The 11,723-nt window shown below is 46.9% G+C and overlaps 2 protein-coding genes across 2 annotated transcripts; both read right to left on the reverse strand.

Annotated features, from left to right (window-relative positions):
- Positions 1-4,960: 4,960 nt before the first annotated feature.
- Positions 4,961-5,879, reverse strand: LOC125515925 (germin-like protein 2-4). The gene has a single exon (XM_048681409.2). It carries the CDS (start codon positions 5,803-5,805, stop codon positions 5,119-5,121), a length of 687 nt encoding a protein of 228 aa, XP_048537366.1. The 5' UTR covers positions 5,806-5,879; the 3' UTR covers positions 4,961-5,118.
- A 1,849-nt stretch (positions 5,880-7,728) lies between these two features.
- Positions 7,729-11,411, reverse strand: LOC125527834 (subtilisin-like protease SBT3.8). The gene is made up of 10 exons (XM_048692344.2): positions 11,189-11,411; positions 11,004-11,095; positions 10,821-10,918; positions 10,562-10,723; positions 9,834-10,444; positions 9,640-9,716; positions 8,998-9,249; positions 8,704-8,821; positions 8,440-8,611; positions 7,729-8,342 (listed from the first exon to the last, which is right to left on the reverse strand). The coding sequence occupies exons 1-10, from the start codon at positions 11,300-11,302 to the stop codon at positions 7,792-7,794; spliced, it is 2,247 nt and encodes a 748-aa protein (XP_048548301.2). The 5' UTR covers positions 11,303-11,411; the 3' UTR covers positions 7,729-7,791.
- Positions 11,412-11,723: the final 312 nt, after the last annotated feature.

Genomic DNA, 11,723 nt, shown 5'->3' on the forward strand with positions numbered 1-11,723 from the left:
ACATTATGATGATGTCCTACCGAGTGGGCCCAGAGACACCTCTCCGTTTACACGGAGTGACAAATCCCAGTCTCGATTCGTGCCAACCCAACAGACACTTTCGGAGATACCTGTAGTGTACCTTTATAGCCACCCAGTTACGTTGTGACGTTTGGCACACCCAAAGCACTCCTATGGTATCCGGGAGTTGCACAATCTCATGGTCTAAGGAAATGACACTTGCCATTAGAAAAGCTTTAGCATACGAACTACACGATCTTTGTGCTAGGCTTAGGATTGGGTCATGTCCATCACATCATTCTCCTAATGATGTGATCCCGTTATCAACGACATCCAATGTCCATGGTCAGGAAACCGTAACCATCTATTGATCAATGAGCTACTCAACTAGAGGCTTACTAGGGACATGTTGTTGTCTATGTATCCACACATGTATCTGAGTTTCCTATCAATACAATTCTAGCATGGATAATAAACGATTATCATGAACAAGGAAATATAATAATAACCAATTTATTATTGCCTCTAGGGCATATTTCCAACATCCACCACCCCACAACTAGTTCTACCATCCACCGACGCAGGAGAAGCTTCGGGTGTGCGCGTTTGTGAGCCACCTCCCAATTACTGATTTTCTCTAGCATATTATCTAGAATTGTTTACAAATACCCAACGAACCATTTGCAAATAAAATCAAAAGGGGAACCACAAACATGGTATATAACTCTCTTCCGACATTTTTTCTATAGTATTTGATCAATCCTATGAAGCCTGCCAAGATAAGCATTTGGAGAGCGTAGAAGGTTGTGGGACTTTTCTAGTCAAATGATCTTTGCTGGAACAAAAAAAGTATCATTTCATGTTTTCAAACATAAAAGTTTACCCCCTTCTTGCTAAAGATGCCCTAAGCCCTAGGGTAGCAGGGTACAACCATACATATGAAAATTTCTGATATTGATAAATAAAACACAATGGATGCTGATCATGCCAGGCAGATGGCTCGTAACGTGCTAGTAGACACAAGTGATATTCTTATAACAAAAGCAAATACCAAAGGATTTTCTCATGGAGCAAAGCAATAATAAGTGTAGTGAAACTAGATGTAAATGAACTGTTGCCTGGAAAATGTTTAATAACGAGACTGGGCAATATTATCACCATCAGAATCACAAATGTGAACAACATCATGTTAGGGAACGTAGTAATTTCAAAAAAAATCCTACACACACGCAAGATCATGGTGATGCACATCAACGAGAGGGGAGAGTATCATCTACGCACCCTCGTAGACCGTAAGCGGAAGTGTTATGAGAACGCGGTTGATGTAGTCGTACGTCTTCACGATCCGACCGATCCAAGTACCGAACGTACGGCACCTCCGAGTTCGGCACACGTTCAGCTCGATGACGTCCCACGAACTCCGATCCAGCAGAGCTTCACGGGAGAGTTCCATCAGCACGACGACGTGATGACAGTGATGATGTTGCTACTGATGCAAGGCTTCGTCTAAGCACCGCTCCGATATGATCGAGATGGATTATGGTGGAGGGGCACCGCACACGGTTTGGAACAATCAACTTGTGTGTTCTAGGGTGCCCCCTGCCCTCGTATATAAAGGAGCAAAGGGGGAGGCCGGTCGGCCCCTGTAGGGTGCCAGGAGGAGGAGTCCTCCTCCTAGTAGGAATAGGACTCCCCTTTCCTACTCCTACTAGGAGGAGGAAAGGAAGGAGGAGAGGGAGATGGAAGGAGAGGGAGGAAAGGAGGAAAGGGGGGCCGGCCCCCTAGTCCAATTCGGTTTGGGATAGGGGGGCCGCGCGCCCTGCCTCCTCTCTTCCACCACTTGGCCCATGAGACCCAATACTTCTTCCTCGTATTCCTGTAACTCCCCGATACGCCGAAAAATGCCTGAATCACTTGGAACCTTTCCAATGTCCGAATATAGTCGTCCAATATATCGATCTTTACGTCTCGACCATTTCGAGACTCCTCGTCATGTCCCCGATCTCATCCAGGACTTCGAACTACCTTCGGTACATCAAATCACATAAACTCATAATACCGAATATTAAGCGTGCGGACCCTACGGGTTCGAGAACTATGTAGACATGACCGAGACACGTCTCCGGTCAATAACCAATAGCGAAACCTAGATGTTCATATTGGCTCCTACATATTCTACGAAGATCTTTATCGGTCAAACCGCATAACAACATACGTTGTTCCCTTTGTCATCGGTATGTTACTTGCCCGAGATTCGATCGTCGGTATCTTAATACCTAGTTCAATCTCGTTATTGGCCAATCTGTTTACTCGTTTCCGTAATGCATTATCCCGCAACTAACTCATTAGTTGCATTGCTTGCAAGGCTTATAGTGATGTGCATTACCGAGAGGGCCCAGAGATACCTCTCCGACAATCGGAGTGACAAATCCTAATCTCGATTTATACCAACTCAATAAGTACCATCAGAGACACCTGTACAACACATTTCTAATTATCCAGTTACGTTGTGATGTTTGATAGCACACAAAGTGTTCCTCTGGTAATTGGGAGTTGCATAATCTCATAGTCATAGGAACATGTATAAGTCATGAAGAAAGCAATAGCAGTAAACTAAAACGATCAAATGCTAAGCTAACGGAATGGGTCAAGTCAATCACATCATTCTCCTAATGACGTGATCCCATTTATCCAATGAGAACTCATGTCTATGGTTAGGAAACATAACAATCTTTGATTAACGAGCTAGTCAAGTAGAGGCATACTAGTGACACTCTGTGTGTCTATGTATTCACACATGTACCATGTTTCTGGTTAATACAATTCTAGCATGAATAATAAACATTTATTATGAAATAAGGAAATAAATAATAACTTTATTATTGCCTCTAGGGCATATTTCCTTCAGTCTCCCACTTGCACTAGAGTCAATAATCTAGATTACACAGTAATGATTCTAACACCCATGGAGCCTTGGTGCTGATCATATTTTGCTCGTGAGAGAGGCTTAGTCAATGGGTCTACAATATTCAGATCTGTATGTATCTTGCAAATATCTATGTCTCCCATCTGGACTTGATCGCAGATGGAATTGAAGCGTCTCTTGATGTGTTTGGTTCTCTTGTGAAATCTGGATTCCTTTGCCAAGGCAATTGCACTAGTATTGTCATAAAAGATTTTCATTGGACCCGATGCACTAGGTATGACACCTAGATCGGATATGAACTCCTTCATCCAGACTCCTTCATTTGCTGCTTTCGAAGCAGCTATGTACTTCGCTTCACACGTAGATCCCACCATTACGCTTTGTTTAGAACTGCTCAAACTGACAGTTCCACCGTTCAATATAATACGTATCCAGTTTGCGATTTAGAATCGTCCGGATCAGTGTCAAAGTTTGCATCGACGTAACCATTTAGCTCTTTGTCACCTCCATAAACGAGAAATATATCCTTAGTCCTTTTCAGGTATTTCAGGATGTTCTTGACCGCTGTCCAGTGATCCACTTCTGGATTACTTTGATACCTCCCTGCTAAACTAATAGCAAGGCACACATCAGGTCTGGTACACAGCATTGCATACATGATAGAGCCTATGGTTGAAGCATAGGGAACACTTTTCATTTTCTCTCTATCTTCTGCAGTGGTCGGGCATTGAATCTTACTCAACTTCACACCTTGTAACACATGCAAGAACCCTTTCTTAGCTTGATCCATTTTGAACTTCTTCAAAACTTTATCAAGGTATGTGCTTTGTGAAAGTCCAATTAAGCGTCTTGATCTATCTCTATAGATCTTGATGCCCAATATATAAGCAGCTTCACCGAGGTCTTCAATTGAAAAACTCTTATTCAAGTATCCTTTTATGCTATCCAGAAATTCTATATCATTTTCAATCAACAATATGTCATTCACATATAATATTAGAAATGCTACAGAGCTTCCACTCACTTTCTTGTAAATACAGGCTTCTCCAAAAGTCTGCATAAAACCATATGCTTTGATCACACTATCAAAACATTTATTCCAACTCCGATAGGCTTGCACCAGTTCATAAATGGATCGCTGGAGCTTGCACAATAAAACATTCAGGTTGCATCATATACTACTCTTCTTCCAGAAATCCATTCAGGAATGCAGTCTTTACATCCATTTGTCAAATTTCATAATCATAAAATGCGGCAATTGCTAACATGATTCGGACGGACTTAAGCATCGCTACGGGTGAGAAGGTCTCATCGTAGTCAACTCCTTAAACTTGTCGAAAACCTTTCGCAACAAGTCGAGCTTTGTAGACAGTAACGTTACCGTCAGCGTCAGTCTTCTTCTTCAAGATCCATTTATTCTCGATGGCTTGCCGATCATCGGGCAAGTCAACCAAAGTCCACACTTTATTCTCACACTTTGTTCTTGCTAGATCCCAAGCAGTCCGCATATTGCGAAAAAACCAATAGGTGCTGAAGCCTTTGTCCATGTAAACACGAACCAAGATCATCCAGCGGATATCCTCCACCGCCGGGGCGTCAGTCTCACCGCCACCGCATAGTGCAGAACATCCAGAATTGAAGCTCTTCTCGGCCTCCAATCCCTCCATTCTCTCAAAGGAAGACATGGATGAAGTGAGTGTTAGCTAGAGTGACATGAACATTAATTTGTTTGGTGTCATATACTCGCCTCAAGATTTGTCTACTAATTTATATCAAAGTTTTAAATAGCGCGCTAAGCCTCTTAGCGGCGGACCTCTTCTAAATGTTATAGCGTGCTATAGCGGAGCTATAGCGAGCTATTTAAAATGTTTGTTCAAGTGTTTGAACAAAAAACTCTTAGCGCGGGACCTTTTCTAAACGCTATAGCGTGCTATAGCGGAGCTGTAGCGGGCTATTTAAAACCATGATTTATACTATGCCTTATACACTTCTCACATCATTACACCGACGGATGAGCCTTGCCGACCACCACTATAAGTATAAATCCACAAGTATATATTAATCAAATGGAAAAGAAATAAGTATTACCCATACTCCCAACCAACAAGTCTACACCTGTCAACTAATCATGCACATGCGGCCACGGCCGGCCGCCATGGCCGACCAGCAAGGAGGGAAGTACTAGTAGTAAACTAGTCCTCCAGCTCGGCCTTCTTGGGCACGCCGAACCGCTTCTCGATCCGCCGGAGCTCTTCCACGGTGAGCCCAAAAGCCCTCTCGAGGACGGCGTCCCTGATCCCGGACCCGAACACGGTGGCCGGGATGCGCACGATCCCTGGGTTCTCGCTGTTGAAGGTGCCGTAGACGGTGGCGGGCTGGTCGCCGACGTTGAGCTGGAAGTGCACCATGCCGCGGGGGAACACCATGACCTCCCCCTCCACGAGGACCTTGGCGAAGAGGCGGCCCCCCGTGTCGACGAACCCGGCGTAGACGCGGCCGGCGAGGACGAGCGCCGTCTCGGTGGCGCGCGGGTGGTAGTGCGGCGGGTTGACGCCGCCGGCGGCCGAGAGGTCGGCGCGCGCGAAGGACATGCCGAGGGTGTGCAGGCCCGGGAACTGCGCCGGCGTGACGGACACCCCCGCGAACCCCGTGTCGGCAGAGAAGTTGCCCGCGACCCGCACGCCCGAGAAGGCGAAGTCGCCCGCGGTGAGGTTGGCGGGGCTCCTGCACGGGTAGGAGCGGATGAGGTTGAGCTCCACGGGCCGGCCGCGGCCGGGGTCCGGCACGCAGAAGTCCTGCACGGCGTCCGGGTCGGCGCCGATCGCCGCCGCCGGGAGCAGCGCGGCGAGCAGGAGGAGGGCAAGATGGTGCGTCGCCATTCACTGCTCAGCTCGCCAGCTGCACTTCACTTGTTGACGTACTGGCTGGGCGCTAGTGGCGTGGTTATGTAGACAGGTCGCAACTCCGCGTGCATTGCAGGCCTTGCAACTTTTTTTTCCTTTTTGAACGGAAGCTTTTGCAGCTTCCTGGAAGCACGTAGTGGTCCTTGTAGCTGTAGGCCATGAAACCGTTATGTGGGGATAGCGATCGGTCGACATTTCTGACCGGAAAAGTCGCTCAAAGACTTTCAAAGGGAATCGTACGGAATTTTATTTTAGTTTTTATTAGTTTCAAGCGAATCAGCCTGAGTTTAGATTGAAATCTAACGGCTGCGATTTATTCTTCATCTCCCGCTCCTGACCCTTTTCGCGCTGCCCCTCCTCCTTACCCCCCTACTTCTCTGCAATCATCGACATCGCACCAAGCCGTGTTGTCCCCGCCACTGGCAAGGTACCGACGGGCCCTCCCAGGCAACACCATGGCCGGCTGCGGCGTCCTTTTTTTGAGCTCGATCTGAGAGGCAGTCACCGTCCTCCCCTCACCTCACTCGCCTCGTCAACCCTCTGGGACACGAGCTTCGCCCTATCTGTGGCACGCTCCTGGCTCGGCCTCGTCGTAGACATCATGGCCAATTGCTTCACGCCGCCTTCTTCAAGAATCAACTGACGTGGTGTTTTTTTTTGAATAGCACACACATTGAGGAAATATGTAGATTCTTCTCTTTTTCCGGCTTAATATGTAGATTCTTCAATAATCTGTCGTGTCAGGGATATATTCGGGACCAAAAGGTGGAGGGCCAGGGTGTGCATGGTGATGATCCATCGAACGGTTTAGTGATGGCATATATGATTCTCCATAATTAGATCAACTAACCAAGTGTGCATGGTTTTTCGCAAAAAAAAAACCAAGTGTGCATGGTGATCGAATATTAATAATTGGTATATATGGGTGGTGAGTGGGTGTGGCACTGTGAGCGTGGCTACGTGCTTGTACCTTTCCATGATCACGCTATCTCCGGGCACATGATGCTTTCGTGGCGTAGCAGACTCTCCGTGCGGTGCCTCCAACCGCCGGCTGCAGCCACGCCACCGGGCAATGCCTTGCCGCCGACGCAACTCGCCCTAGCATGCATCATTGCCAGCGCAACAACATACAGGTCGGCACAGTACCGTACGTGATATTCCATTATTCCCCGTTTCGTTATTGTGTGTACTTAACAGTCATTTCTATGATTGGTACACTTACCACACGTGGTGTATACATGCTTGAAAGAAGTACTACATTATTTTCATTCCTATAAAAGTCAGGCGTATTTTGTTTCGTTAAGACATGCATTTGAGCAATAATTACTCCACAAATACAAGGTTATATGACTTGAAATTTGTGCCACTAGATTCGTATTTAGAAGTACTTTGTTATGGTAGTGATTTTGTCATCATCGACCTTCCCTCCCACCAGCACCCATTGGTCGTTTGAAATGGTTTTGTTATTGTTTTTACTCGTGGACTACACGACCGCGTACTACTTGCTCCAATCCCTATAATGGCCAGCTAGTTGTTGCACCCTCGTGCGTAAGTCATTTTGCAGAAGCAGCAAGTTCTCCCCTCAATGAAGAATCAAGGTCATTAATTCGTAGAGGTAGAGGTATCGCCTAGTCTCTCCTCCTCACAAAATTAAAATCAAGATCCTACTTTTGTTTGCAGTTCTTGTGTGATTGTTAATAACACTAGCTCTGCTAGTTGCAATAAGTAATGAGTAGATGATGGTATATGAAGCGGTCCTGTATTTTTGCATAACCGAAAATATAAGCAAGTAAATGAGAGTTTAGAGGTTTTCTTGTCGAGAAAGTTGAGTCCGGTTCATAAGTTCACTAGTAGCATCTCTCGTCAGCACGGTGACACATAATAATAAGCATGTGCATGTGAAAGTGAATAATCATGCAATCATGTAATATTATCTTATTTTTGCATGTTTCGCCCGGTTAACTATGCAACATCCGCATAGAAATCCTGAATTGTAATCCGGGCCGCAACTGGAATCCTCACCACCTTCTGATCATTACCCCATGTAAGGCTGCCAAAAGTGTAATCCCCTTGTAGCTTCCACACAGGGGACAATTTCACTCGAAACGTGCGAACCTTGTTCTTCGCATCAAACACTAGTACAGGTGGATCAACCTCCATCCTTACTCCGACAGGGCTCTGGATTTCTACATGGTACATGGAATCGACATCCCCAACGTTTGTCACCGTCCTTGACACGGTGACCGGACTCCTCAGGTTGGGAACCGAGATGGACGGCAAGTTCAGGTGGTATGCCGGTAGCATTCCCGTCGTGTTGCAGTGCACGGAGGCCTTCTTGACAATGGTGCAGCGGAAGTATTTATCGTAATCTTGTGAATCAATGTCGTAAACCAGGCCCGGATCAGCTGCCCCACAAGGGTTGATGTTGCCGCCTCCGTAGTCGAACGGGTCGGCAATCTTCCGAGGCAGCCCTTCCGCCAGTATCGGCATTCCGTGCTCATCGGTTGTATGGGCTTCATTACCATGCAAAAGCAACAAACAGATGAATATGCCTGCCTCCACGTACAAAGTTACTGTTGGGCATGTGCTAACTGCGTGCTTAATCATTACCGGTAGTGACAATGGCTGATTTGATTGCAGCAGATGACCAGTTTGGGTGAAGAGCTTTCAGCAGGGCAACAACGCCAGCTACATGTGGGGCTGCCATCGACGTCCCCGACAAAATTGCATACGAATTTTCCTTTGCCGCCAAGATGTTGACTCCAGGTGCCGCTATGTCAGGCTGTTAAAAGATGTATCAAGGCACTGAGATGACCTGTGTTGCCACGGAGCATGTTAAGTAGAGTACATTTTAGCTTAGCGGCTGACACGTACCTTGATAATGGCGGGATAATCAGGCGACGGACCCCTCGAGGAGAACATGGCCACTTTTGGTGCCAGTGTTTCCTTCCCCGTGATGGTTCGCGCCGGTTCGATCTTCACCATTGGAGAGCTGCTCAGAAAATAAAACAAGAAAGTTCTCTCCAACGATCAGAACGGCACTTTTTTTTGTCAATTTGAGATTGCTTTTACCACGCTTGTCGCCTGTTCAGATCAGAACGGCACTTGCATGCCACCTTGCCTGAACTCAGACTCTCATTGCACAAAAATGGAACTTTTTGTGCATACCTTGCGTCGTCCATGTAGCTGGCGATCTTCTTTCCGATGTCGAGGTCCACGAGAACGCAGGCTATGCCCTTGCAGACATCTAGTGCTGTGAAGCTTAGGTCCGTGGTATACTGGGCAAAGATGACACCAGATCCCCCACCATCCCGGACGTACTGTGATGACTGCTGGAACACATCTTGATCCCCTGGCTGCATGGTGCAGAACAGGATCTGCCCTTTCACGTCCGTGCCATTGAGAATTTCCATGTCACAACTAAAATACAGAAGGTAAAATTATGTCAAGTATAGTCTTGTTTAGATCGAATTGCTATGGCTGTGAGCATCAATTGATGCAGAGGTAAGGGGGATATCCTACTTTTTGAAAGGGAAAAATATTGAATGGGCCACAAAAATGATGTAAGAAGAAAATTGTGTTTTGCTTTATAGGATAGCGACAGGAGAGAATATTGAGTGCAAATAGTCTGTCGGATTTGGAAATACCCACGAAAATGGTACTAAAAGAAGAACTCGCGAAATGGTATGAAAAGTCTACCGTAAGCATGTTTTTATTAGGGTAGCGATGGGGAAAGAATAATAATGCTTACAAAATCTAACCACGCAAAAGAAAGGTTCGGAAACAAACAAATATCTTTGATTCACTTACCTCACTGGAACCACAAGAACTTTGAAACCACTGCTGCTCTTTGACGAATTCTTCCCTCGGTAATAGAGAGACTGTCCCTGCAAGGAAAAACAAAGTTTGTCCGGCCGCTTCATATTCTTGAGCTAAATACCAGAAAGCATAAATAAGACCCCTACGTCAAGTAGGCCCTCAGTTGCGTGTGAATAAAAACGTACCACTATCTGTTGTTTGCTTCCCAGCGTGATCATCGTCGGAAATGACCGATCAATCTTGCTAGCCGCAACGGTGATAGCCCACGGCGCACCGTTCCTAACCGTCTGTGGCCTTGGCCCCTCGTTACCCCCCGCATACACGACGGTGATCCCCTTTTGGACCGCGTGCAGGACGCCGAACGAGTTCTCGTCGACACCGAAGGACATCGACAACACGTCCACTCCGTCATGGATCGCGTCGTCGATGGCTGCCAGCACGGTCGCTGTGTTCCCGAAGCCAAGGCCCCAGAAAGACTTGTACACCGCGATGCGAGCACGCGTTGCGCCTCCCCGAGCGACCCCCTTGGCTAGGCCGTGGAAGCTGGCCGCCTCCACGGCCGAGCCGGCGGCAGTGGACGCACAATGTGTGCCGTGACCGTTATGGTCCCGGGGCGAGAGCGAGTCCGTCTCGAGGAACTGGTCAGGTACTCCCGCGCTATAGAACCGTGCACCGATGATCTTACGGCTGCAGTTTGTGCTGCCCCAGTCGTGTCCGACCTGGCACTTCCCTTTCCACCTTGATGGCACCGGCCCGTAGCCTGCGTCGTTGAAGCTTCTCGACTCCGGCCAGATCCCTAATTATTTGATATGATGCCATGACGTGAAATATTTTTCATAATCATAAATGAAAAAAAAACTACAGGGTTACGAAGTCATGCGTGCAGTGCTGATTAATCAATTTAAATGCTAACCGGTGTCAATCACCCCGATGATCACGTCCTCTCCTCCAGAGTTGCTTCCGTGGAGCATATCACTGCCCATCATCTGGTGGTTGAGCCCAAGAAAGTCCCAGCTCCGTGTGGTGGTTGGCGTGTGCCTTTTACTCGGTTGGACACTGATTACTTCCGGAAACTCTACACCCATCACATCACATGATAATTATTCAACATTCAACACATGCAATTATGCAACCAAATTGACAGGTTAGTTAGACAACGACTGCCCACCAACCTGCAAGTTCTTTCGCTTGCTCTGTGGTGAGCATGGCGGCGAACCCCGAGAAGCCATGCTTGTAGTTGTACACCACGGAGGCCAAAGATTCTTCCTTGCTAAAATATATCAATGTTTGTAATTGCATACCAAAGGCAAGCAAAGGCCTTCATTTCGTTGCTGAAACTACATGTACATGTGTACCTTTGGAGAAGAGTGGTGAGCAGATCATGGTGCGATGCGACGACATCGTTGGGATCATCATGCTTCACATGACCTAAGTAAGCTATATAGAGCTAGAGACGCACGCACGCATGCACGTAGAAGGGTTAATTAATTATAGCTAAGCTAGCTCCACCGTTAACCAATCGATTAAGCATGTAAATTACCTTGCGAGAACCTCCTCCGTGTGCTCTGAATGGAAGCTCGCAGAAGCAAAGCAGCAGCAGCAGCAGCACCCAGGCTACGCGCGAGCTGGAGGAAGACGACTGGAGTAATCCCATTGCCGATTGTCGGTTGATTAGTACTGGGGGGCGCTACATGGGCTTTAGTTTATATGGATGCCTCGGCCATACTATTCTTCCTCGTGCCGCTGGTGCCGACTGGAGACGGACGTCCAGTGTCCCACGCCGCGTGCGATCTTGACCCTGTGTCGTCGAGAGTACAGGTCCAGCACGCCAATGGCAGTCCAGGTGTAACAATTAGAACCAATAAAAGGCTAATGATGTAGCGACACCACTATGATTTGTGCAACATGTGACAATCAAAGTTATAATATATGCATACGTAGGACAATCAAAGTTATAATATAGTACAACATGTGACGAACAGTAAATGATTTTTGTATAACATATATATGGAGATTAAAAGACAATTATTCCGTCGCATGAGAATGGATCACTTAGACTAGGAAAAAACAATTTT

Source organism: Triticum urartu, chromosome 6A (genome assembly GCF_056163025.1).
Source record: "Triticum urartu cultivar PI428250 chromosome 6A, HENAU_Tu73, whole genome shotgun sequence".
Lineage (NCBI taxonomy): Eukaryota > Viridiplantae > Streptophyta > Magnoliopsida > Poales > Poaceae > Triticum > Triticum urartu.